The 27,963-nt window shown below is 42.7% G+C and overlaps 1 protein-coding gene across 1 annotated transcript; it reads left to right on the top strand.

Moving 5' to 3' along the window:
- Positions 1–1,918: 1,918 nt before the first annotated feature.
- Positions 1,919–27,666, top strand: tubgcp6 (tubulin gamma complex component 6). Its single transcript, XM_070971900.1, has 25 exons — positions 1,919–2,258; positions 2,616–3,421; positions 3,578–3,741; positions 4,184–4,397; positions 5,402–5,560; positions 5,983–6,104; positions 6,255–6,318; positions 6,420–6,529; positions 6,643–6,734; positions 8,626–8,765; positions 10,762–10,911; positions 11,511–11,592; positions 12,132–12,220; positions 13,255–13,370; positions 14,155–14,293; positions 14,408–14,506; positions 14,611–16,453; positions 17,195–17,356; positions 19,389–19,557; positions 20,345–20,486; positions 22,342–22,536; positions 23,089–23,221; positions 23,843–24,056; positions 25,763–25,956; positions 27,131–27,666. Exons 2-25 carry the CDS (start codon positions 2,636–2,638, stop codon positions 27,220–27,222), a joined length of 5,670 nt encoding a protein of 1,889 aa, XP_070828001.1. The 5' UTR covers positions 1,919–2,258; positions 2,616–2,635; the 3' UTR covers positions 27,223–27,666.
- Positions 27,667–27,963: the final 297 nt, after the last annotated feature.

The following is a 27,963-nucleotide window of genomic DNA, read 5'->3' on the forward strand; positions in this document are numbered from 1 at the left end:
GTTTAATGTGCTGGGACGAGAGAGAGCTGGCTGTCTGAAGAAAACTGCTCTGGGAGATGCAAAGATACAACCCACAAATACAGAACCCTAAATACTAAAATGATAGAAAGTCCTGTCTGTGCATTGTTATTATAATAGTTTGGAAGACTGTGCACCTTGTCAATATCATAAGTAACTTTCAGGACAATAAAAATTGTCCATGATTAATCTGCTGTCTGCTTACTAATTCATTATACTAATGTGTTAATCATCCTAATTCATTTAAATATGTAGAATCACTGAGATCGAGGCCTCTGCTTTTAAGAAAATTCTGAACAAAAAATAAACGTGCAGTGACAGCGTAGACACATAAATTTACCACACAAATTACACACACAACATGCATTAGTTCCACATTAAAGGCAACAATTACAAGTTGCATTCACTGCTCAAGTGTACCGAGCAGTTTGAAATCTTGGACAAAAATGAATGTTTTTGTAACTGATGTAATTTTTAAGAGCTGTTTAAGGCCAGTTCCAAGCTCATTTTGAACATGCAATACAGCTTAAGGTGAAATGTCCTGTGTGATAAACTAGTCCTATACAATATATGGGTATTTACAGGCACACTTCCACTACCGTGACCATTCTTCCCTCTATAACTGTAGTGAACCCAAAGGAAATGATGCTTGGAGGTGCTAAAATATATCCAGAGAATGCCCCATACTCTAAACAATTTCAATGAATTGAAGAACAGCAGGTTGTGTTCACATTGTGTTCGATCCCTTTGCTGTCCAAAGATATAACTGAAGGAGTGTTTAACATTTTTTAAAGTCTGCCTTAAAATAATGCTTGCAAAGATTCATTGAACTGTCACTGTTTTCTGTAATAATTCCTCTTGTCCTGAAGAGATCCCTTAACACAATTCCAGTGTAAGAGATGGGGGACAAAATCCACTTAGCTTTGAAACATTCCCACTCAGACTTGATTTAATGCTGATTTCAGCTTCGGCTGAACTTTGCAAGGCATTTTTGAACAGATCAAGGACTGAGGATTTTGTCCTTCATCACTTACATTGGAGTTTTTGGATTGTATTAGCAGAAGGAACATATACAGCGGCCAATAAGGCTTTTAAAGTACACATAGGCAACATTTTTTAAGGTAGATTTCCAAAAGTGTGGACCTATTCTTAAGGTAATGTGTCAAACCAGTCGTAATGTAAAGCACACCTGGAGACTGAATGGAGCACTGGTCCTCTGCCTGCTGCGACATAATGACAATTACAGTTCAACAGAAATGGAAAGATCAGATTCTACGTGCAGGTATGTATAAGGCTCTACAGCCACGTGATACCCTATCTTATAATGTGTCTGTTTCGTATGTGATGTGTTTCTGTATTTCGCGCAATAGCTGTTTTTTAATACTCTTCTGTTGCATTCAAATCCTTGGGATAACAGCTGGCCAGAAGCAACTAAACGTAATTCATATATTTCAAATATGCGACCGATATCTGTAATTTTAGATTGCTTTTGTTGATTGTTTTGCCCTCTCAAAGCGAACACAAAAACATTTAAAGAGTGATACATTTAATTGTATATTCCCAAAACGAGCAGCGTCGATCAGAAAAGCACTGCAAGAATTCTTGCTGCGCGCCCTAGTATGGGATTTTAAGAGTTACGTTCATCAAATATTAAAATGATTGTTTCTAAATTTAATTTGAGAGTAATACACCCGTAAACGTTCCGCTTATTCTCAATAGCGTCCGTAAAAACAGCAGGAATTTAGTATATACATTTTCCCCTGTTTTACCTGAATGCAGCAAAGTGCGGTAGCGAATGACAGGTTTACCATCTGCGATTGACTTACAAGACCAACCAATCAGCATTGCCGCTGCACCATTCTTCACTGGAGGCTGAACATTTGCTCATCCAATCACATTCAAAGGGGCAGATTCTAATTTTGTGGTAGTCCCGCGGCAGAGAACTGACGATGAATGGAGAGACTAAGTAGCAAATAGCTAGCAACAACACCATTGCAGCATATTGACTGCCACTAATATGCTGTAACAAGAAACCAGTGAGTAGTAAAGATATTTGGGAGTCGTGTAGAGGACCCACCTACCTGCTGCCGCGTGCTTGGTACAGAAGCTAAGCAGGACAGCTAGCTAGTTGATTGAGGGCTTGCTAATAACAAACGTTAGCATGCACAGGAAGGAGCCACTCCGGGTGTATGCAATATTGAGACTGTCTGAATCCACGGAAAAGACACCATTTCGAGAGGGTAAATTATTCAAAAGTGTTGTTGTCGTTAGTACTCGGTTGGTTAATTCAATATGCGGTGTGATATACAGAAGTACCAACTAACATACAGCAGCTAATGTTGGCTTAGCTAATCACCGTTAGCTGGCTCAGTAGAAATATATTGATTGTCTAGTTTACGTGTCACTTACTAAAATTGGTGGTTAAAAGAGGAGAAAGAAATTTTGGAAGGACTGAACATGTCTAGTTTTTAATACTGCATAAAGTCTAGCTAAACAATTACTATGGTTATAGTGACAGCTGTGCTCTGTCTACCCCAGTTTATTGTTAAAACAAAAAAAGCTACGCCGTTTAAGCCAGTTTTGTTTCATTCATGCAGGTTGAGGCAACAGTGCCAGCATGCACTCGAACCTTAACAACTCCACGAAGCCCATCTGCAACAGCAGCAGTATCACTGAGCTGCTGGGTGCCCTGTGTGACTGCAGCCTGTCAGGGGTATCATGGAAGCGCCGTGCCCTGGGAGGAGTCTCAAGAGAAGGCTTCCGCAGAGCTCTCAAGAAGTGTGCCTACGGTGCCCTGCTGTCCAAGATATTTCAAGATGGCACCAAAGGGTCCACCCCGGGACAGAGTGCCACAGCTAATACACCTGCCAGAAACAAAGTCCTGATGATATGCTTTGACTTACGGGTGGCAGGGTGCCGAGAGGAAGCAGAGAGGTTGGAGGAGCAGCTGGAGAGGCTGCTGGAGGGAGCATCCTCTGGCCTGAAGGAAGTAGACGCAGTCCTTGAGCTGTTGGTGCACCTAGCTGGCTCGGCACCTCCTCCACCGACCTCTTTTAGCAGGGATTATATGAGACGAGAGAGGCCCGTGTTGCGGAGGCCTCAACCCTGGGGCTACCAGAGCGAGGAGTTGCAGAGGCTAGAGGCCCGGGCATGGGGTCTAGTGTGTGGCGAGGAATGGGGTACTTTGGAGAGTTTGTGGGGAACTCAGAGGTTGATGGATGCCCCTCCAGGGGCAGGACTGCTGGCTCTGAGGACTTCGTCGGAAGCGGAAGAACGATTTGAGAGGGAGACGAGGCTGACGCTGTTTGGAGCACTGCAGCACACTCGCACCTCAGACATAGACATTAGACTGGACCTGCCTCCTGTTCCCAGTAACATTGATGTAACTGGGCTGGCTATAAGGGTATGAGACTATGTCTTAGTCTAGTATCTATAATGCATGTTTAGTTTGAGTTGCTCTGTCAAATGGCCAGGTCAGTCTGAGTTCATTATAACATGGCAGTGGGTTCCTACTTGTGTGCAAATGTGTGATCATCAGGCTTTATTGTTGTCTGTGCAGGTCCCTTCCTCTTTAGATCAGTCTGAGGATGAAGGCTTCCAGTCAGCTTCCAACCTGACCCCAGACTCTCAGTCAGAGCCCAGCCCCATTCCAGATATCGATATATGGGAGGCTCTCCGCACTTTTGAGCCTGGAAGGCGCCGCTGCTGGGAGTCTGTTGGCTGGTAAGTGACACAACAGTTGTGCTGTTTGATCATAAGCATGTCAAACTACTTTCCAGACAAAATTTTAACTACACGTAGCCAGTCTAAAAATAATCACAGGACAACTGATTAATAATTTAGTTGGTACGATGTCAGAAAATATTGAAAAGTACCCTTCACAAGTTCCAAGAGTCTAAGGTGATTTCTTTAACTTGACATATTTGCATGATAAATGACTTCTGATTAATAGGTTATCAAATTTGTCGGAGAGAAAAAGCTATGAACTAGTAAACGTGGTGTGTCACGTGACAAAACTAAGGCAAATGGAGCAAAGCAAAAGTAGTCGAGCTAGTGTTGGAGAATATGACCTATTAAATCAGTTTTCAGTTTCTCTCTCTCTCTCTCTCTCTCTCTCTCTCTATCTGGAACACAACATCAAATTTTAATTATTTTTTCCTCCTAGCCCACCGGGAAAAAGGGAGTCACTCTATCTGACAGAGGGAGGCAGGGAGGCCTTTGACCAACTCTATCGTCTATGGGAGGGGGAGATGAGAGTAGTCAGCACTAGCACACCCTCTCCTCTCCTCCCGCTGCCCCTGGACTCCCAGACACAACTGGTGTCTGACCTCCTCAACGTCTTGATCGGAGTGGCATCCACGACCTTCCCTCTCGACCAGGTGCATTTCCTTTTCTGTCGGTCTCTTAAAAGTAATAAAATGCATCCGATCTGTTGTTTTAGGGATCTGTCAGACTGAAGAGTCTGACAGAAGTGATGAAAGCACTGTGACACCAACAATTACAAAAAAGAAACCGTGAAGAGAGTCAGAGAGCAGAATCAATGGACAATCTGCCTGTGTGATATAAACAAACCCAGCTGACTTATAAAAACATAACTGCCTCAAATCTACAAAAACTAAAAAAAGACTAAATATAAAAGTGTTAACAAGCAGACACTCAAGTCAGCCGCCTGACAGGATGCAATAAATGATGAAGAAATAAATGAAAGTATTCCTAATGCAGAAATCAAAACCTCAGGGTAGCTCTTCTTTTGCTTTATTGTTTCCCATTAAGTTTTTATGTTTCCAGGAGATTATACTTATTTACAACAGAAGTTCATCCTCTCCTCTTTGCTTCCTCAGCCCCTTACGTCCTCTTTGCCTAGCAGCCTGTTCTCATTAACATGTAGGCTGGAACAAGAGCTGGACACAATATTATGAACACCTCTAAACGCTATTGTCTATCTACTGTAACATAATAACCTGCATCAGATACAACTTGTGCAGAAGTTTTGTTGCAGCTGTCAGAGAGGTGTTAAACCCAGAGGTAATCTTTGAGCCTGTGGTTTGAGGTCGTGTTGTGCTAGATTGCAAAATATTGTCTGTGTTGTTTTTGTCCCCCCAGAAGAGTCCTGTCTAGGCACTTTGTATCCACTTCTCATAAAACAACCACTGGAAGGACAACATAACAAACACCTGATTATGTGTTGCAGTCTAAAATAATAACACCACAAACCTTCAGAAATCACCATGGAGGTGACTCTGACAGCCTCAACGAAAATTCAATATCACAAGTTTTACAATGTCAGTCTTTGCTGCAGGGCTGCTTTATTGGATGTTATTAGACTGTAGAGTTATTCATTGTATTTTCTCCACCATCTGTAAATATGTAATCTCCTTGCCAGAGTGTTCAGTTTGACGTCAGACCTGGTGTGTGCGTGTCGGGAGCCTCTCCAGAGAGCGTGTCTCGTCTCTTGGGAGAGCTGGCTCAGTATGGCACCTACTACTTGAGGCTCAGTCGCTTCTCCCTGCAGAGTGCTGACAAAAAAGGCCTAGTGTTTCAGGTATGTTTGTCTATACATCATTAATGCTGTTGAGCACATGTTACCCCTCCCTTCTCCACTCATGTTCTGCATGGCAGAACATGTCGTGGTCATCATTTCAGTTCAATTAAAAAAACTTTGTCTCTCAAGGGGCAATTTGTGACAAGTGAGTTCACACAAATACACATTCATACGTAAATAATCAAAAAGTACAAATATGATAATGTAAGAAAAGAGTCTTAATGCCCAAGTGTTAATGGCAGTGGGAAATCTGCAACAATGTTAACGCCACAAAGACACATTTAGTCAAAAAGGCACTATATGTAAACAAGAGCAAAAGTACAAGTGCATGTTTCAGTTTATTCACAAGGTAAAGGGACCATTTCAGTATTTTTACATCAGTATAGATCATGAAATTTAACAAATATACGTGTGTCTCACAGGCTTTCACAGGTGGTCTGCGGAAGTATCTGCATTACTACAGGGCTTGTGTTCTTAGCACGCCACCTACCCTCAGCCTGCTGACTATTTCATTCCTCTTCCGCAAAGTGGGCCGCCAACTGAGGTGAAGTCAGACCTTTTTTTCATTTTCTTTTTCTAATGCTGGAGTCTTGTGTTCATTTCACACCTTTGAACCTCAAACCTCACCCAGTCGACAGTACAGTCATGTCCCGACAGAGAGATCAAAACAATCTCTGCTTTCTTTTAATCTAAGGTACCTGTCAGAACTGTGCTGTGTAGATGGGCCTTTGGGTGCAGGCCAAGCTACCTTCCCTGTGGTGAGTGCGCTTTTATCTGCAAACTGCAATATGTCATCCATCATGGCTGTGTTTAGCCTATCAGATGGGAAGTCAGCTCAGTGCCATGTGGCTCTCCTCAGGGTGTTAAACTGCTGTCCTACCTGTACAATGAAGCACAGAATAACTGCAGCAACGAGAACTATCCGGTCCTGCTGTCGCTGCTGAAGAGCAGCTGTGAACCTTATACACGGTCAGTCGCTCGGCTCCTCATGCAGATATGCGTCTTCAAAACAAAATGATAGAGCCCAAGGACGTGAGTTTACTTCACTGATATGCAGAACTGACTGTTTTTTTTCCACTTAGGTTTGTGTCTGACTGGGTGTATAGCGGTGTGTTTCGAGATGTGTATGGAGAATTCATGATCCAGGTCAATGAGGAGTATCTCAGCTTCAGAGGTGAGATGACAACCACACACGCACACACACACGCATGTGCGCATGCTGTGGCATAAACACTTTGGCTTCAGTCAGCAGGATCTGAAAATGAAAAGGCTGCCAGACAGAAAAAAATAGATTTCATTACAGCCTTTATTGCCTAGTTGGATTTGTCCTTGTTTCTATAAAGGATGTCATGAAGTTATTGGATGATAATCAGTGGGAAACGGAATCGGCTACCACAGCTGTGGGGACCAGAGCCATCTCTGCTCCATAAGCCACAGGGACAAACATAAATAGATAATGTTCCTTTATTCTTTTCACTTGGTACGCCACGCTGACTGGAACAAAACATGTTCTGAATTACTATTTTTTTCTTAAATTTCTTCTCCTGTGATTGTCCTTGAGAAATCTGGACGGGCTGAATTCATTTTCTCTCGTCTAATTAAAGACTCGCCTCTTTGAGGAGAGCAGAGGAGTAGAGTTGAGACAGTGGGAGACGATCCTCGCGGTGCAGACAAATTCAGACCCGTCTGTGCTCTACAGGAGCAGGCAGACTTGAGATTTAATAGACTTTAATATTTACTGTTTCACATAAAGACGCATTCATTTGTTACAGCTCAAATCAAAGTTTTATACGGTTGCAACAAACAATTATCAATAAAACTGAGTATTTCCCCAATTGACACATGAATTATTTGCTCCACATCAGAAAACAGAAAACGGTTAACTCTCACATTTATGTTCCTGGTTTCATGAAATGTTTTGACATTTTTACTTGAAATGTGACTTAAACAGTTAATTGGTAATTGTGTATAGATTTTCTTTTGATCAACAGATCATAACAGCTGCAGTTAAAATAAACGAAACGTGTTGATTAACAGTCACTCCTGGAAATTAATTTTCCGTTTCCATTCCAATTTTTAATTAAGTTATGAACATAATGAGGGATGAGCTGAAATGATGAAACAATAAGTCAGTCGACAGACACTTAATTTGCAGTTAATTGGATAATTGACGAATCGTTTAAGTAACTTCTAATGTAAAAATTCCAAACTTTCACTGGCATCAGTTTTTCATATATGTGGGGATTTGTTGCTTTTCTTTGTTATATATAAGAGTGCACTGAGAAAACAATACATCTGAAATTGCGACCTTGAGCATCTGTCACTATTTTCTGGAACGTTACTTACAAACCGATTAATTGAGAAACTGATCGTCAGAAAAATCAATAATGAAAATAATTGTTAGTGTCAACCCTATATTAAGGAACTGTAAAGAATGATTAATGGCATCCTGTTCCCCAAACAAGTAGACATTGTACTGCTTCATTTTGACAGTACTCCATAAATATGGTTGTATAATAATCATTACAGCCTGACCAAATATTGTATGTCATGCAACACCCCATTCAAGGTCAGACTATCACCTCTGCTTTGTCTGGCTAAGAGGTTCATTTGCTCATCGGCTACACCTCATCAACTCCCGCAGTGAACCTCTGCACTTCTCGCTGCTGCTTTTTGGAGGACACACAAATGTCATTGTTCTCCTCGAAGTCCGTCAGCCAGGGAAGCAATCAGCAGCTAAGCTTTCTTGGCAAGCCGCAGGCTTTCTGTAAAGAGCTCTGGAAGCTCAGTGCATTCATGTTCTCTTATGCTTTTTGCTTAGGATCACTGAGCTAAGCGCTAACAATTTCCAAGTGTTAATTCAAGCGGCCAGAGTTTTGCCATGCCCCGTAAGTCATACTAATAAGGAAAAGTTTTAGGCCAGCTGCAGGCTGAGTCTTACTCCCCCACTGTTGCTTTTTGTACTTCTGTTGTGAGTGTGTCATGCTGTTAACAGAGGCACAATGGAGCTGTAAAACTCCTCGGTCTGTGTTGTAGCACGACGTGTGATCTTTGCATTTCTGCAGACAAACACTTCTGGGTCCAAGGCTACACTCTGATCTCAAAGGATGTGGAGGATTGTGTGCCCATATTCCTGAGACACATCGCCAATGATGTGTACGTCTGTGGAAAGACCATCAACCTCCTCAAGATCTGCTGCCCACAGGTCCGTTTGTACGTTTAACGCCTTCATTATTACAGATGGTGTAAAGATACTAATGCATATAGCCTAATTTATGTCCTTAATTTATTCAGTACAAAGCGAATGTTGTTTGCAGTGAATAAATTAGGCACATAAGACGTTAATCCCCAAGTTTACACAACCATATTTGATCTGTTTTTCTTGCAGTTAGTAGACAGCCAGTGTGCGGTTTTGGCTTAGAGAGGCACAGATTGGCACTGATATCCACAAAATCTGCTCCACAATTATCTACCTGTCACAGGAATTCTACCCATGTGGAAATCTCTACCGCCCGAAGGGGACGGGACAAATAATCAATACTGTGACATATAGGCACACAGGCTCTTGCAAAACATCATCAATACACATTCATCAGTATTGTGATACGTTCTCTTGTGCCACTGATGGAAAAGCATGAGTTGTTTTTTGCAGACATTTGACCTCTGAACTGTTCCGCTCTCTGTCACTGCAGCCTTTGTAAAGCGAATATTGCCCTTTTAGATATCTATTTTCCTCTTTTGGGACAATCATCATGATGTATGATTTGCAAATTTATCAGTCGCTCAGCAGAAAAATATTTTAGTTTTCATTTTTCAAATAGAAATGCCAGCCAAGTTTATAAAATGTGAAGATTTGCTACTTTTCTCTTTTTTCAATCAAATTAAGCTGAATTTTGTGGTTTTTCATTAGTTGCAAGCTTACACTTAGCATTATTTTTATTATTGATTATTTGCTGATTTTTCCTTATCAGAAAATGGTGAAAAATAGTGCAGAAGGTGGGTGAGAGAGAAAAGCACATTATCATATTTCAGAAGCAGGAACAGTCAAATTTTTGGCATTTTTGCTTGAAAAATCACTTGTATTATGAATTGATTATCAAAAAAATCCGCTGATTAATGGTCTGTCAATTGATGAATGGACTAATTGTTTAACATAGAAATGATATTCCTGTAATACATTTCATATCTCTGAACTGCCTGTATGGTGATGCCGTTTGTATTGTGCACTAAATGCTGTCCATGTACCATTATGAGTTACCATGTAATTTCCTGCACTGCTGCCTGCAAAGCAGCCGTACAGACCGCTAAGTTTAGGAGTAGTCTTTGTACATGAGGGGACTTTTCTCTGTTGGTATGATGACAGTAAGCTTAGCATGCCAGACAAATGGAGAGCCTCAGTGAAGCGTTGAAGTTTTATTTAATCTAACTGTGTATAATTTCCTCACCTCTCTGTGACTCCCCTGCTGATTCACCAGCGCATAATGTTTTTTTGTGACTCGACCCACCTGACCTAAACCGCAGGGCTCATGCTCCTGACTAATTGCTATCCTGTAACTACAGTGTTTCTCTGTATGCTAATTTCCACTTTCTGTTATTCCTGGACCCACTGCAGGGTGGCTGTGAACACGTCTGACATTATGGATTAAAAAATGCAAAAGTGAGAGGATTGATCCTAATGTGCTAACGGCTATCCAGTCGGTTTGATGTGGCGTTTCTTAGGAAAAAAGGTCATTGTGGCTGTTTTAAATGAAACATCCAACGTAAAGCTGGTTTACAGTCTGTTCGTTTTTAGGTGAAAAAATTAGTTTTCTCACAAATTCACTGCAAGACACTTTGCTTTCTTGTGCAGTTGATAGTACATCTTTTGTTATGAAAGGCACCAGAGCTACAACAATTAGTCTATTAATCAGTTAGTCAATTAAGAGAAAATGAATGAATGAATTTTAATCATCATAATTTTGCCAATCATTTGCTGATTCCAGCTTCTGAACTGGAAGAATGTTCTGCTTATGTGATGGTATAAAGATTTTGAGCTCCTTCCTGACTAGACCACTCAATTGATTGATAATCAGCAGACTAATGAAACAATTGTGATTTGCAGCCCAACAGGGAACTTTGGCGTATGAAAACCCATGCTGTCAACACATTTAAAACAACAAGCCTCCTTTATTGTGCTGACTCCCTGTTAACTGTGTCCACAGCACTACATCTGCTGGTCGGAGCTGCCGGTGCCTCGCATTGCCGTCACCTTCTCCCTCCAGGAGGTGGAGGAGATAGAGAGGGACTGTGCTGTGTACCGCGGACGGCTGGAGAGGATTGCTAAGAACAGCGCCATCAGCAGGGAGGAGCAAGTACGGAGACACATGCATGTCATCTCCATGCGCCACTGTCTTACCTGTGATGCGTATTATGAGTTTTTGTTAATATTGCTCCTCCAGTTATGTCTGACAGGAGCTTTAGTCAAATGAGCATAAAGGAAGATGTTTCATATGTAGCGAATGTCGGTGGACATGGCAGACAACATGGCGTATTACCTTAATACAGACAAGTTATGTCTGCTAGGTTTTGAGCATCAAGGGAATTTAAAACATCAGGGAGGGAAGGCAAACCCACACTAAGACGAGTCATTACATTGGTATTGTCTCTAAAGACAGAGAGGGGAGTTTCTTTTAATTATATAAATATCAAGATAGATTGATACAGATAGATAGAAAGCATGATCCATGATGGTGACACTGCCACTAAGGTGCTGAGAAGTCATGAGAAGCAGCGAGTCATTAAAATGATGCAGCTGAAGTCTGGGGCTGGCACGCCGCTTGATTTAGTGTAACAACCTGTTTCGTATGGGCTGTGACATGTGTGCTGCTGGATGTGCTGACTGGCAGAGGTGAGCCACAGGGCAGGCAGATAGATCTTTGCTAATGATGATTTCTTGTCTGTCTATTGTAAGGCCCAGCGAGCAGAGCAGGCACGTCAGGAGCTGATCAATCAGGTCAGAGAGTCGGCAGCCAAAACCCTGGAGAGCATCCGCGGTTAGTGTTACATTTACACACACATGCGCGCACACACACACACACACACACACATACACACACTGCAAGTATAATTTTATATAGCTCTTGATGTATATGCACACCCCCGACCTGCTGAGTATACTTTTAACAAATGGCTGGGCTCTGAGTATAACCCACACTCGCTTGCTGACTCTTGCCTATGAGAGTTTCTTTCAGCTCCATTCATTCCTCTCCGGAGAGCAGCAGAGACACTCAGCAGTGAGAAATACCTTGTACGGCTTGCAATATTATGGGCTGTGAAATCCAATCATTGCTCGCACACTTTAGAAACCTCCTCGCATCATTTATTACTTCAAAAAATGTGGCAAAGTTTAGGAGGGCAGTGCAAAGTCTGGCCCGATGTCTTGGCATCAGGATTATTTGTGTGTGTGTGAGGCAGGTGGTGATGTTTTGTGTGTTTGTCTGTGTGTGTACGTGTGAGAAAGACCGAAATATTATGTACTTTTCTATGCGAGGGGGGATAAGCAGCCCACTGTTATCTCTCATGACTCCTGTAGGGCGCCAGGTGTCACAGCGTCTGGCCGAGGAGGCAAAGAAGAGGGAGCGTTTTGAGGAGCTGAAACAGCACCTGGAGCAGGAGCAAGAGGTAGAATGTGTGTGAGAGAGACTAAAATATGTATTGTGTGTGTGAATAGGGATTAAGAATTGTGCTTTTGCTTGCATGTGTTGACACAGAAATATGTGAGAAAGCACAATAATAAGCCTGTGTCTGCAAGAAAATATGATGTGTTAAAGAGAGCAAAATAACAGTTATTTCTTACATTTTGATAGTACTCAAATGTTAAACCTGATTTTTTTGGCCACTTTCTTGCAGCAGAAACCGATTATGAATACAAAATCAACTTTTAAGTTGATATAAAAATAGTTGTTGTGTCTCAACCAACTCCTGAGGGAATATCTGGCTCTTTAGCTGCTAAAGGCTCCACTGTGTTCACCAGCAAGTCGTTAAATGTCTCCGTCTGGTATTTGGTGCTGAGCAGAAAGTGTACAGTGTTTTTTTAGAGCTTTTTGCGGAGGACCGCTGCCTGCTGTGGGTAACTGTGAAGCTATGAAAGCAATGAAAATGAACCACACCCAAAGTTGTAGCTGGAAAGCTAAACAGAGTTTAACCACGACAAAAAGCTCGGCAAAGTTGAGTGGCAGGTTTAGGTGATAATTCTTTTCATCATTACAAGTGACGCCTCTCACATTGTCATTCGATAGATTATGAAAATACTGATTGTAGCCACTTTAAAATGCGGCAGTGCTTCTACGACCAACCGGTGGAGGCAGATGGCCACCCACCCAGATTCTGGTTCTGCTGCTCGAGGTGTCTGCCTGTTAAAAGGAAGGTTTTTTTCTCGCCACTGTGGCCAAATGCTGGCTCATTGGGGGATTTGTTGGGTCTCTGTAGATTAAAGAGTATAGTCCTGACCTGCTGAGTGTCCTGAGAGAACTTCTGTTGTGATTTGGTGTAAGAATAAAATTGAATTGAATTGAGAAAATCTGTCAGATCAGAGTAAAGTGTAAATAAGTGTAAACGGAAATTTTGATTCATACACTTCCCCCACAGATTTGATGTCCATTTTAGAAGCCGAAAGCAATGATATGTGTTTGTGTTTGTGTGTGTGTGCGCACCAGTGGCGAAGCGCAGCCAAGAAGAAGCTGGAGGAGGATGACTTCAGCTTTGCCAGAGAGGTTAGGGACAGAGAAAAGAGACTACAAGCCCTGGAGGAGCAACTGGAGCAGAGAGCCAGGTCTGACTGTTTTTACAGCTGCTGCTGGAGATGTCAATGTTTTATTGATGATTGATTAAGCTCCACTCAAATTTTATTTGATCTAGGATATATTAACTGGCTATGTGCAAACATGATGGGACATGAATTCCATCTGTGTGGGATATTTCAGCGGCTGGAGTTGTGCCGAATTTCTATGCAAGTGGGATAACTGTGTGACGCCGCAGCTTGAACAGATGTGATCAGAGCCTGTAAAGTGAGCACGGCACGAGTGGATTTCTCTAAGAGGGCTAGAAGTTGTTACTGAGTGAGGTATTAGAGGTCAGAGTTTACCAGCCAATGTGTGTTTAGGGCGTGAATATTCATATTTCGCTGCTGCCTGGTGACTGAATGACCTGGTGGAAAAAAGGTTAGATCTGTAATGATGGCCCACTATTGTGTGATAATTAATTTATTGTTTTGAGTCATTTTTAAAGCAAAAAACCCCAAAATGTTAACATTTGTCTGAGTCTTCTATGATTGTAAACTGAATATTTCAACAATATTCAGATATCTTAAAGGCGTGTGGAGATGTCCCTTTATGACTCTTGGAGATTGTGATTGCCATTTTTCACTATTGTCTGGCATTTTTGTAGACCAAATGGTTCATTTATTAATCATGAAAATTATTGGAAGATTAGCCCATAATGAAAATAATCATCAGATGCAGCTCTTTGAGACCAGCGTTTACTGCAAGTTGCTCTAGAAAACACCCTCAGCTAAATGATTTACTTGCTGCTTGCGTCTTACTGCACTCAAATTGCAGGAAGGAGCTGATAGCTCAGTACAGCCGTCTGTCAGAGGAAGCAGCTCGCAGAGAGAGGCGGGCCATGTGGCGGGTGCAGCGAATGAGACTTGACGAAGCCCGGGCTCAGTTCTTCATGCATGACAGGCAGCAGACTCAGGTTTGTCTTAAATTACCATAGAAAACATAGAGGGCAAGGGAAATATGACTCAAGAGCTCGTTATTATGGCAGGTAGGGAAGTAATTTTATCCAAAGCTCTCATGTCATTTCCAGGCAATACTAGAGAAATATCCTTTAGGCCAGCAGAGACCTCCCATGGAAGTTCTGCCATCTGTTCCCTCAACACAACAGACTGTGCCACAACCAACACTGGTATGACAACACTGGTTTCTTGCATTAATTCCATTCCTTTCGACTGAATCATGCTCTCCCATAGTGAGTGCTGTAGATGTCTCCATAGTATTTTCTCTTAACAGGAATCTCCCACTCAAGATCCATCTGAACAGCAGCAAGTGGAGACTCAAGAATCTGATGCTGCATCACCACCACCACCTTCACCCACCCTGAATCCCCTCAGAGTGGACCCGGCCCTCATCTCTGAAGACATTGACATCAATGACTTTCTCCCCAAGTCACCAAATCCTGACAGCCAGCAGGTGGACACGGCCCTGCAGGAGATCGGCTCTGACCTACCTGAAGTGTGTCCCACAGCACAACTTGTAGACTATGACTTCAGTGCCCCCTTTAGTCCACTTGAGGGTATCACTGGCCAAGCGCCAGCCCAGCCCCGGCCTCGCTGGGGACCTGCAGTCCAGCCCGACTTGATCCAGAACCACCCCTCTTTTTCTCACATTGCCATAGGAGAGAACATGTCTCAAGTCCAAGAGAGTCTCCCTAAAGCCAGCCCCTTTGGTCAAGCCTCTAAATCCAGCTTTCCACTCGGCCAGTACACCCCCAAGGAGCCCCAAATCACATCTAAAGCAAGCGTTTATGGACATCCCTCTCAAGCCTCAGTGCAGTTAGAAGATGGGAGTAGCTCACTGACAGACAACAAGCAAGTAGAAGCTGGATCCATGATGGAACAGAGGACTGAAATGGAGAATTTGGGAAGTAAAGCAGAGGCAAATGAAGACAGTAGTAAATCTGCTGAGACTACCAAAGACAATGATGTGGTAAAGCAAGATGGCAAGGATAATGGTCATCACAAAGTCGTGACAAGTTTTTCTGACTGTGCTGGGATTGAAGAACCTCCTGCAAGCCCCCAAGATGCTCAAGTTAAAGCTGGTGAAAATATTTCTTTGCCAAACATTCATGTCTCCAGTGAACACCTAAACGCTGGAGGACTGGTTTCAAATGCAATTGCCCCGCAGCCTTCACCCAGCATCCACGCTCATTCCTCTGATGCTCTCATAAAGGTCGGACAGTTTGTGTCAGAGGTAACTGCTCCTCTTCCATCCCCCAACGTCCACGGTCACACTTCAGATTCGCACATCAAGATAGGATCACATGTTTCGGACGTTAATGCTCCTCTACCTTCCTCTGGTGCCCACGGTCACTCCTCCGATGCTCACATTAAAGTTGGGGAAAACGTTTCTGAATTTGTACCTCCTCTTCCTACTCCAAATATCCACGGTCATGCCTCAGATGCCCACATCAAAGTCGGTGGGCATGTTTCAGATGTAGTAGCTCTTCTGCCCTTGCCAAATGTTCATGGTCACAGTTCAGATGCCCACATCAAAGTTGGGGAGAACGTCTCAGATGTTGTTGCACCACTTCCTTCTCCCAGCATCCATGGTCACTCCTCCGATGCTAATATAAAAGTTGGTGAGTTTGTGTCTAACATACCTGAAGAGAGACTGCGTTGGAGTAAACATGGGCATGCCTCAGACTGCGTCCTTCAAGCAGGCTGTGTGGTATCTGGACTTGAACCCGCCCGGTCCGCCCTTCCTGGAAGCTCTTACGGTCACTCCTCAGACTCGACGTTGGGTGTTGGATGTGTAGTTTCAGGAGACGAACCCAAACGTTCTCCTCTTCCTGGCAGTACCTACGGTCATTCTTCAGACTCAAATTTAAGCATTGGATGTGTTGTGTCCAAAATTGAACTGCCTCCATCACCACTACCTGGCAGTGTCTATGGACACTCCTCTGATTCGACGCTGGGGGTGGGTTGTGTGGTGTTGGGGACGGAGCCGCAAGCCTCTGTTCTACCAGGCAGTGCTTATGGCCACTCATCAGACTCTTCACTTGGAGTCGATTGTGTGGTGAAGGGCAAAGGGAGTGGAAATCAGCAGAAGACGGAAGACAACGGAGATGGTAAAGGTAATGAATAATAAGTGGTGCACATTCTGCAGGCACGCTCAAGTGGCACTTAGCAAACTCAAGATAGTATGTTATGATACAAATTTAATCCAAGACAATAATCTTTATATATATATGTGTATATATACACACTCTCTTATATATATTTTTTGCTGTATTTTTATTGCATCAACTCAAGACACAACACAAAAACTCAAACATAGAGGAGATGATCTTGTCAGCAAGTTGAAATAATGAATAAAATTAATTCATTCTATTTAAGAACACTTGAAAATCAAGACAGATCTGCTCAATCCATAGTCATAGTCTAATATTTCTATTTTGAGTTGCACCTTTTGTGTAACCCTTTCCTTGACAGAAACCAAATGAATGATTTCTCTCCATTGTACAATTGTGACTTTTACCAAGAGGCTTTTGTCCTTTTTCTTTTTCAATTAAAAAGCAAAATCTTAAGCAGATAGCTTGGATTATTGTTTGGCATGTTCTCAGTTAGGATGCAAAGAATAAATAGTGTAATGCTGTCGGGTTTTGGGCAGTCCCAAAATACCTAGGTGAAAATCTTCAAGCCACAACTGCTCTACCGTAAGATGTTGTGACATTTGCATATACGCTAATAACTGTTTTGTTGTACTGTTGAGTATTTTTCCAAACTGTTGTTAAAAATTGTGTTAGACAGATGAAGATGCCACTGAAAATTGTGCTCTGTGTATGTTAAAGTAATTGTTTCACCTTTCTCTGCAGGCTCTAAGTCGGATGGCCCTGGTGAGCAGCTGGTTGAGAGCATGGGGTCCTGGGCAGCGGCCTTCGGTTTGTCCCCTGGAGAAAAGTCTGAGCAAGAATACCTCTTGGCTTTGTCTGCTCAGTACCAGGTGGAGCACTACGAAGACTGCTACAACCTAATGGGTTAGTTGAAAACGTATGAGCGTGCCAAAGGAACCATTAATCTTTGGCCATCGCTTATGTGGGAAATGTGGACATGGCATTATTGTACATACTACAGGGAATCTGTGAGGTCACACATCTTTTTAATGAGGATAAACTAAATATTAGAAACACTTCTTTGTATTTCACAGCAGAATTCAACAGCAGCCCAGACTGCAGCCTCCAAACGATCATACAGTTGAATTAACACCTCTCTAAGACACAAAAACTGAACACTGTAACCGTCATGAAGGCAGGATTTATTACAGGACTGTTTCTACTAGACCATGACAATTTAATGACAATAATAAACCTCCAACTGAGTGTAGGGTAGTTCTCAACTGATAAAAATAGAAGTGAACCTTTCATGCTTGACATTCAAATTTTAATTAGTTGTATCTATAAGTGTGAACATTCACCTTTGTGATGAAAGTTTGTGATCACAGGTATCTACAAGTATTTATATCTGGCTGTCATTAGCACAGCACTGTAGAGAGACAATGGAATCCCTTATAGTTGCCAAAACAGAGCATTTCCATCAAAAACAAAAGGGGATCCAAACCAACACCTTTTAACTGTAGGACCGGACACTTTTAGACATTTATGGTCAATAGTATCATAAACTAAACTTTGATTTCAAGAGTGCATGTTTGGTATAACGTTGTTGGTTACCCTCAATAATGCCACCTTAGTGGCAGAAGCCCAGACTTTATTTAAAAACTATTTAACAAATGACAAAACATGCTGGTAATGGAATAAGATAATAATAAGATAAGAGAACACATGAGACAAAAAACCCCAAAGCTGAACACATTCTTTTATCAACAAAAAGTGTTGTAGCCTACACTACAAATCTGACTTCAGTCTGAAATTTTTTGCAGCCGGTTTACTTTACTTACCCTTATATCTCTCAAATAACTTAATGAAAAATGAAGCATCTTTTACACCAAACGTCATGTCAAGTTGCAGAGAAATGAAAATTAGACACCTTACAGCAGTGGAGCTTACTCCATGTAAATTAATACATGAGTGATTCGTTTCCAGAGGCTGTTAAATATTTACTCCATCAGCAGGCGCAGGTGCATAAAAAGCAGCGATATTTCATAAGGGTATTAAGTCTGGTTTGTGTTTGGGTGGGATGCATCATGGCTCGTTGAAGTAATATCTTGTCTTTTCCACTCTGCGTGTGCTGTGCACTCATGCTGCCATTATTCATGCAGGCTTCCAGGGTCTCCATGAAATCATTCAGAATCTAGTCAGCCGAATACATTTTCCACACTGCTGATCAAAGTCAGGAGCGCTAATTATTTAGGGAGTGTTGGCATTAATATAGAAAGTGGACAACATAACTAACAACTCACAGTATAGAGCTATCTCATGGAATCACACTGCAGTGAACGCTCCCTGTTGTGAAGCCTTTATGTTTTCTTTATGTTGATTGTCTCTGAGAGGTTTTGATTCACCTCTGAGGTCATTTTAAAGGACGTGTGTGTAAGATTTAGAGGAATCTATTGGCAGAATATGGCAGAAATGGAATATAATATTCCTAATTATGTTTTTATTTGTGCATGACCACATGAAAATAAGAATCAAGTCCGCCATGTTTCTATAGTAACCCAGAATGGACAAACCAAACACCTGTAGGACCTTAGTTTTAGGGCTGCAACTACTTTCATTATCAATTAATTGGTTATTTTCTCAATTAATCATTTAGTTCATAGTATTTTAGCAAATGTTGAAGTTCACATATTCAGATAAATGATTAATCTTGGCCAAAATAGTTGCCAGTTAATTTTATGTGGATCCACTTATTGTATCAGCTTTACTTAGTATAACAGTATAATAATTAAATGAATATTTCAAGCATTTATTTTGCATCATCCATTTTGGCAAAAATGTTTTGGATAATTATTTGACTTCAGTTTCTTTTTCACTGGACAAAAAACAACACATTTTTCTGCTGTTGTGAAAGTTATTTATTCAGCAACATGGCTTTCATCTCCCTCTCACACAGCTTCGTCCCCTGAGTGTCAGCTGCTGAAGCAGGTAACTCGGGGCCCCTGGGGCCTCCCTATGGACCCCACGCTCCGCAGAGCCACAGACACCACTGCTGTCCAACTCAGCGAGATGGTTTCCCTGCCAGTTCTGATAAAACACTCCGTCACCACCCCGCTCATCACACAGTGAGTGTCTGACTGAAAGCAAGCTGCAGGAGGAAAGGGTCTGCTTTGTGTTACAAAACATCACATTTGTGAGCACGTTGCAGGTTATTGGATACCAGAGCCTGAAAAAGACATGATTATTTTACCCATAAAGCCAAATATTGTGTTTAAGAGAGATGCAGGTGTGAGGTTTTCACTCTCCTGCTATTTTTGTGCTACTCCAAACCACTTTAACTGCACTGGAGGAAAAATTAAATTTCATCTTTGTATGAACCTTTTTTCCATTTGAAATTCCATCAGAACTCCAGACAAGCTTGTCAGTCTTCACCTACACTGTTTCTGCACACGGTGCATTTTGGCCTTTGTGTGTAAAGAAATGGCTTCCTCGTCTCTTTCTGCACACACACACACAGGTAGTGCAGTATATTTAGCGCTGAATTCACAGCACTCAGTTTTTATTAACACATTTTCATCCTGTGCTTAGACGACACAATGGAGTTTGAGATTTTCAACTCTATTTTTATCTCTTCTCTGCTGACTTGTCAGTTAAAGAGAGCCTTCCCTAAGACCCACTGTTAAATTAATGTGAGTTGCTTAGGAGTAATTTAAAGTAATGGGACTGAGGAAGTCATCCAGAGAGTGAAAAATAACACCAGTGTGTTCCCTGAGCTTTCTCCAGAGCTGACGTTCATCGTCTTCAAAACCTGAACCAAAATTTTCAATTCAGCAACATTTCCTGTCCTGATTCTGGTGTCAGAAGGTTTCCTGTCTTATGTTGGTCATTGTCTCCTCCACCCTCTATCCCCAGTGTATCTTTGGTGAACAAGGCAGTGGTGGACTACTTCTTTGTGGAGTTGGGGGTGGAAAGACACTTTGAGGCGCTGCGCCACTTCCTGCTGATGGAGGATGGCGAGTTCGCGCAGTCCCTCAGCGACCTGCTCTTTGAAAAGGTGAGGCTCTTTAAGAAGTGTTGGCGCCATCTCTGTGCCCATTCAAAACAGTCATGTGGTGTATTTCTGTAGTTTACTGGATTCTAGGACAGGACACGAGAGGACATGTTGGAAGAAGACCAGATGTCCTGGTCTCGCTTGGAATGCAATACATTTTAATATTTTTTATTTTAAACACACTCATTAGCTCTGCATGCATTTAGTGTTATCTGCTTTCATGCATGGGGAACCTTGTAGACTCAGCCAGTGTTTCCATAATCAAGTACATGCTGAGTAATACCCAGATGTACACCAAAACCTGAGGACACAGTTGGTCATTATTTAGAAATGTATGCACCACAGTCGGTAGCAGTTGTCTGAAGGACGTTACGCGACCCTTGTGTGAGGGTTCATATTTTCTCCTGCAGGTCTAATTCAGTATCCTACAGCCTGTGTGTATTGCTGTTGTGGACTAGCAAGACGGAGCACAGTGAGAGCTGCTCTAATCAATATGTTTCATATTAATAATAGATTAAATGCCTATGTGTAATGTCAAAGGGTCGCTCGTCCCACAGAGGGTTATCACCCAGCGCCGCAGTTCCTTAACCTGATGGAGCTTTTCGTCATCTTCAAACTCACTGTTTTGGTTTACGGACCCCCAACTTAGCTGCTCTGGCTTACCCCTGCTGCTCTCAGCAGCATCATCTTCAGCAGCGGCGGCAGGCAGCTGTTTCAGCAGAAGTCCTAAAAAGCAGCTTTCGCCAACCTGCCAGACACACACAAAGTTAATGACTAACTGGTGAACAGAATGGAGCATTTAGCAGCTCAGGGCCTGATATTTCCCTCAGGAGTTGGTGGAGAAGATGGAGCTAGAGAGTGAATATTGGACTTACTTTTGTCATGTGGACACAAACAAACTCTGCTTGATTTTTTGGCAGTTTGGTGGCCACAGAGACAAGTTGTGAACATCAATATTTCATCACCAATGAAGTTGATGTGACAAACAGTTGCTCATTTATACATTCAGCAGTTTAAGAGCAATGTTATCACTCATTTGGAGTCGTATCTTTGACCATCTGGTGAATGTAAATTCAACATTGACTCACTTTCACCTCTGTTTTTGGTCTCCACCAACCCCTGAGGGAAACATCTGGCTCTGTAGCTGCTAAATGCTCCGCTGTGTTTACCAGCTAGTCACTAACTGTCTGTCTGCTGTTGGGTGTTGAGCAGGCAGTGCACAGCTGGTTTCTAGAGGAACAGCTCGCTGCTGCGGCGGAAGACGGCGCTCTGAGGGCAGAGAGTGAACCAGATCAGTGAAGGTCAGAGTCAGGCAGCTAAACGATGAGCTGAAACTCGCTCTGAAGCTCCGTAAAGCCGAGGGGGGCTGCAGGTTCAGGTCTTCATCACCTTGTTCGTTGTCACATTGTGTGCACGATTTAATTTGCTACACTGGTATTATAAAAACAATGATTCTAGGCACTTAAAAAAAAAGTATTTCCGATCTGATGTCTCTCTGGGCCTGTTCTGCATCACACAGTGCGTCACCGCCAGATTCCCCGACCACTTATGTCAAGCCCAAGCTTCCTGGCATGAAATAACAAGCACAGCCTGTGCTAACACCTTGGTGCTGTTCTGCAGAAACATTCATGTACATCTGTCCCATGGGGCCCATGAGACAGAAGGTTTTTGTCCCTGCCAAACACTCCGCCAGCTGATTCCACTGATTAGCACACCTTCAACCGGAAAGCGAGCTAATCATCGTAATCAGATACTCAGAGTGTTTGTTTGGATGAATAGCAAACAGGTGTGCAGGTACGGGTCATCATCCATGTTTGACCTTTTGTGGGTTTATTTGCCTGATGTCTCCCCCACCCAGCTGGGCAGCGGCCAGACTCCCGGCGAGCTGCTGACCCCTCTGGTGCTGAACTCCATCCTCAGCAAGGCCCTGCAGTACAGCTTACATGGGGACACCCCCTTAGCAGGCAACTTCACCTTCGCCCTGCGCTTCCTCCCGGAGACCTTCCACCCACACGCCCCCGACTCTCTCAACTGTCTGGAGCTGCGCTACAAGGTGAGGCAGCACGAGCAAGTGACGCACGCATGCACGGGTTCGTCCATATCGGCGCGAGTGGCAGCTTGAATGTGTCGACCCGTCACGTTTTGACAAAGTGCTCTGGGTGTGGAAAATTAGCTTATCACACACTTAAATGGCTGAACCTCGTAGATTGATTGGCGCCGGGTCTTTTGGACGACATGCGCGGTGACTAATGCCGCTCTCTTTGTCCTCTGTTCTCGCTCTTTGTTCTTCTATCGCTCTCACGCTTGTTCCTCCTGCTGAATCTCCCTCCCTCCCTATCTTTGTCTGACTTCACTCTCTCTCTCCCTACATGTTCATTTTCTCCCATTCCTCTCCCGCTTTTACCCCCCATCTCTCACACTCTGTCTTCCCTTCACCATCCTCTCACCTCCTTTATCAATGTGTCTGCACTCACACCTTTCTCCTCTCCTCCCCTCCCCTCACTCTCCCATTACCTGTTTTTCCCAACTCCTGTTCCCCTTTGCTTTCTTTCACACTCCCCCCCCCCATGTGTCTTTCTCTCTTTTCCTTCGTGCCATCTCCCAGGTGGACTGGCCGTTGAACATCATCATCACGGACAGCTGCATGAACAAGTACAACCGTCTGTTCTCGTTCCTGTTGCAGCTCAAACACATGGTGTGGAGCCTCCGCGAGGTCTGGTTCCACCTCAAGAGGACAGGTGAGAGGGTGGGAGTGTTTGATCCAGGCCAAGCTCAGACTCCACGTTACCTCTGAGACGGAAGAGTTAAGATTCTTCCTGTTGTGCTCGGCTGTTTATAAAATATTCATCGAGGGGAATGCTGCGATTCCTTTATGTTTTATTTATGGGAAGCGCATCTCATACCAGTGGGATTGTTGTAAAAGTGTGCTTCACTGGGTTAGACGGTATTGATCAGTGAAAGCCTGCATACAGACTACATAAATGGATCCTGTAGGGGAAAAAACAAAGTATTGTGGTATTAGAGGGAAGTAAACTTAAGTGATTATAACATTAGTATTACTTATCACTTAATCTGGGGCTCAGACTGCATTTTTTTGACCTTAAGCAGGACTAAAAGAAAAGAAAAGAATTAGAATTAGAATCAGTGAAGGTTTGTCTGTAAAAGTCAGATCCAGATGAATCCCTGTCCAATTCCCTCAGTGAGCTCAGACTGCTGACCAACAGTGAAGAAGCAGCCCAGAGGTGTAGATTTTACAGCGATGATGCAGAAAAGCAGTAGATCCTCACACCTGAAAGTCTGTAACCAGCAGATGTTTCAGTCCCCGCAGCCCTGATCGTGGCTCGCTCTGTCTCCCTCAGCGCTGGTGAAAGGCGCCGGCCGCTCGGTGCAGTTCCGTCAGCTGCAGCTGTACAGACATGAGATGCAGCATTTCGTCAAGGTGATACAGGGATACATCGCCAACCAGATCCTGCAAGTGTCCTGGAGCGAGTTCACAGCCAAGCTGGCCACCGCCAGCGACCTGGACGCCATCCACCGCACACACGCAGACTACCTCAACAGAGCCATCTTCAGGTGAGGGCTGGAACTGCATATGTGCACATGATGGTTTCTGTTGCAGTGTCTGCTTGGTGTTACTTGTTATGTGATATTTTTCTCCAACTTACTGCATTCTGGGACATTTTGGAGCAAGCCCATATGACCTTGTCTCCCCTTGAATGCAGTTCATTTTAAACTTTTCAGGATGGTTTGTGATTACAGCTCCAAATATTCAACGTTATCAGCTTTTCACCTCATGTGAGAGCATGCACACTTAACCTAACATACCTGAGAACTGTTTGCATAAACTGAGCACAAGCTGAAAACACCAAGACTCCTCACCTGAGCCCGCAGAGAGGACTCTTCATTAGAATGCTTTTATATCAGCATCGAAAAACTGATTCAAATGTTTTGAGCTACATATTTTTTGGCGTTTTGCAGTAACACATAATGTTAAAATGTATTACAACCTCTTGAATGAATGACCTAACACTCGCTGAAGAGTCCCTCAGAAACTTCATTAAGTGGTCTGTCAGCCGTGAAATAACAAACGTTTGCATTAAATGCAGTTTCTTCACTTTGGGACTTGACTGCTGTCGGTTACATGCATTGATCACGGTGGCCTCATGTTACCTTACTTAAAATGATTCCAGGGTAGAGCGGCAAAGATTGGTTAGTTAATTAATCAACTGTTTGAGATTTAAAGGTTGTGAAAAGAGAGCACAGGTATCAGATCACTGATCGGTATTGGCACATACCACATGAGTTAAGGCATCGGAGCTGATATTGGCTCCTAAATAGTTGGAGTGGTGCATCCCTACAAACATGATGCTTTCAGGTTTGTGTTGGATTTTTAGCAGACTGCTCATGGAGCTAGAGCTGAAACAGAGTTGATTAATCAATTAGCTGATCAACGGTAAATTGAAGGCCAACAAATAATTTACTCATTGTTTTAATTCATCAAGTTTTAAACACCAAAAATGATCTGTTTGTAGCTCATCAGAGGTGAATGTTTGCTGTTTCTCAGTCTTCTATAATTGAATATCTTTTGGGTTTTTGACTGTGTTGATGAATGATTTGGTTTATAGAACAGCAGAAAAGAATGAAAAATGTCCATCACACTTTCCTGGAGTTCAGAGTGTTTCCATCTTCTTATTTTGACCCAAAACCAAAGATATTAAATTAACTATGAAGTGAAAATCAGAGGTTCCCTCATGTTTATGTCCATCAAAGCTGTCTTTGTCTTTTAATCGTTGAGTTCAGTCGACTCCTCGATCATCTGGGGCAGCTCTACTGGGAACTTTCCGGGAGCCCTGACCCTTCACATACAAGATTCAACATTACACGTTCTGCAGAGTTCATAAACTTTAATAGAGACAGAAAAAACATAATTTAAGCCATCAGGATTTTAGGCCACAACATCTCAGAAAGTGGAGAAATTCAGGGCAGTTCTTCAGGCTCCTCACAGGCACAGCGAGCTGAAGCAGAAAACTCTGCACGCATAAATTCGTGGAAAATTCATTCAACCTCCTCGTTGCAAGTTAATTAAAATTCCAGCTGGATCTGTGGCTAACTCCTGAACCCGATGAATGATTTAATCTCATTAGGAGAGGTTGTCAGTATCACACTTTTCTGTGTAGAACTTCAGCCCGTCTGAAAAGTCACTCCAGAGTTCCTTGTCATGTTTCTTAAACTTTGCACCCTCGCCTCCCTCTCCTCCCTCACCTCCCCCGTCTCTCCAGGGGTTTGCTGACAGAGAAAGCGGCTCCGGTCATGAACATCATCCACAGCATCTTCAGCCTGATCCTCAAGTTTCGGGCCCAGCTGATCGCACAGCCGTGGGACAGCCAACAGGGGGAGGCAGTGCACCCCAGCTTCATTGCTATGCAGCAGTCGTACAACACCTTCAAGTATTACTCTCACTTCCTTTTCAAAGGTAAGGACACAATATTGTTAAATTTAATGAAACTCAACCGTGTTTATTGTAATTCTGGGAGCAGGATCATGAAAATGTGAAGCCGTTCTAATCCTGCCTTGTTTTTGTTATTCTCAAGCATGTTTTATTGAGTAGTTTGCAAAAGAATCACTCAGTTGTCGCTCAGCATAGTAATTATAAAGCCAGAAGGTGTGCTGTAACATCCACTTGATATTCAGGAAGTGAAAAATAGGAACAGTAATAATCTGAGGAGGAAAAATGGGCTAAAAGCACATCATTCACTTGTTTGTATGATGCTGCTGCTGCAAGGTTCTTAATTAAAGTTTGCCAAATTCAATCAAACTGAGTTTGTTTTTTAAAGCGTATCAAATCTCCTCTGAATGAAGGGGATTAATTAAGTCATCCAGTGACATTTTACTGGTTTTAATGGTTTTCTCTGCACTTGCCACATGTGAGTATTCCCCTTTTTGCTGCACAGTGATTAAGATGTTTCTGAGCTGTAGTCAGGTCCATCATTGATTAAGATGACTGAATTACGTTTTTGATCTGGTTTGAACTTGCGTGTGTTCAAGCCTTTCCCTCTCGATGTGATGATTATTGGATAACGAGTGTTTTGGTTAAATCAGTACAGTTTTTATTCATTTGTCTTGTTTATTTCACTGAGATTTAAAAGAGAAGTTCCTGTTTTTTCAGGCCTGTCTTACATCAGCACTGACACGCTCATGTTGTACACTGAAAGTTTTTTCTGGCTCTAATTGTTCCTCCTCCTCGTTATTAAGAGATCCCTCCTAAAGCGATTCAGCGTGGGCGACGGGAGACAAAACCCCTCTTTATGTTTGGACAGATAGTTTTCTTACTGAGCCACAGCAGAGGGACGGTCAAACAAAAAGGCAATTTCATACTAAAGACTTTACATTTTTCTAACTCACCCTGCTCGCATCAGCTTCAGCTGAACCTGAAAAGGCCTGAGTTTTGTGCTCCATCACTCACACTGGAAACATGTCAGTAAGGGGTCTCTTAATGGTGCTTTGAGCAGGTTAAAAATGTTTTCATGTACATGTACATGTACATGTGAGTACTGACGTGGACAAATGTGAACCTGTCCTTAAGTGGTCTTTTAGCAGTCTCTACAGGTAGAAAATTACAGAGCGCTTTGTTTCTTTTGTCTCCTCAGTGGTGACCAAGCTGGTGAACAGAGGCTACCAGCCTCATCTAGAGGATTTCCTCCTTCGCATCAACTTCAACAACTACTACAAAGACTCTTGAGTCACGCTGTGTGTGCTGTACATGAACCAAGTGTGAGTACTTGACAGATACAAGCAGTTTGTTCAGTACTTAGCGGATTAGCCACAGTGTACCATGAGTGTTTACATTTTTAGATTCTCCTCTATGTGCTAAGAAGACAGATAATCAGACGTTTGTTATAAATTAAGCTCCAAAATGCATCTAAAACCCACCTGTCCTTCATATAAGGGCATGGATTTGACATTCAGTGTGCAGTACTCCACATTTGTGAGCTTGATGAATGGCTTTACCTCTAAATCGTGATGCTGCCAGTGTGTAACTGAGATAAAGCCAGCGCCTGCTGTAATGCCTCCCATGCTCAGGTGTGCCTCCAGCTGTGTAGATTTTAAGTGCACATAAATTAAATGTCAATTTTATGTAAATACTAAAGCATAACACTTTGTTTAATAAATGATGTATTCTCTAGAGTTGACCTTTTTTTGCGATGTAAAGAGAAAAAAAAAAACAGTTACTTGAGTAAGAAAGAAATCACATATTTATTAAAGAATGCATGTTAACATTGGTTTTAGAAAACTAGGACAAATTAAGTGCAAAACCTTATGGGCAGTGGATTCTGTCAACTTCAGCTGTTCACACAAACACAGAGGGGGGAGGGGAGAAAATGCAGCTGCTGCTTTATTACTGAAACTACACCATGAATACCCAGATTTTTTCCTGACGACGCATTACTTAAAACCCACAAATCTGTCCAGACTATGCAGC

Source organism: Chaetodon trifascialis, chromosome 10 (genome assembly GCF_039877785.1).
Source record: "Chaetodon trifascialis isolate fChaTrf1 chromosome 10, fChaTrf1.hap1, whole genome shotgun sequence".
Taxonomy (NCBI): domain Eukaryota; kingdom Metazoa; phylum Chordata; class Actinopteri; order Chaetodontiformes; family Chaetodontidae; genus Chaetodon; species Chaetodon trifascialis.

What these genes read in the sequence shown, in the direction of transcription:
- tubgcp6 (XM_070971900.1), top strand. Translation starts at nt 2,636, where the DNA reads ATGCACTCGAACCTTAACAACTCCACGAAGCCCATCTGCAACAGCAGC. An exon ending in ACCACCCCGCTCATCACACA is followed by an intron (nt 19,558 to 20,344) that starts GTGAGTGTCTGA and finishes CTCTATCCCCAG; the next exon opens with TGTATCTTTGGTGAACAAGG. An exon ending in GCGACCTGCTCTTTGAAAAG is followed by an intron (nt 20,487 to 22,341) that starts GTGAGGCTCTTT and finishes TCCCCCACCCAG; the next exon opens with CTGGGCAGCGGCCAGACTCC.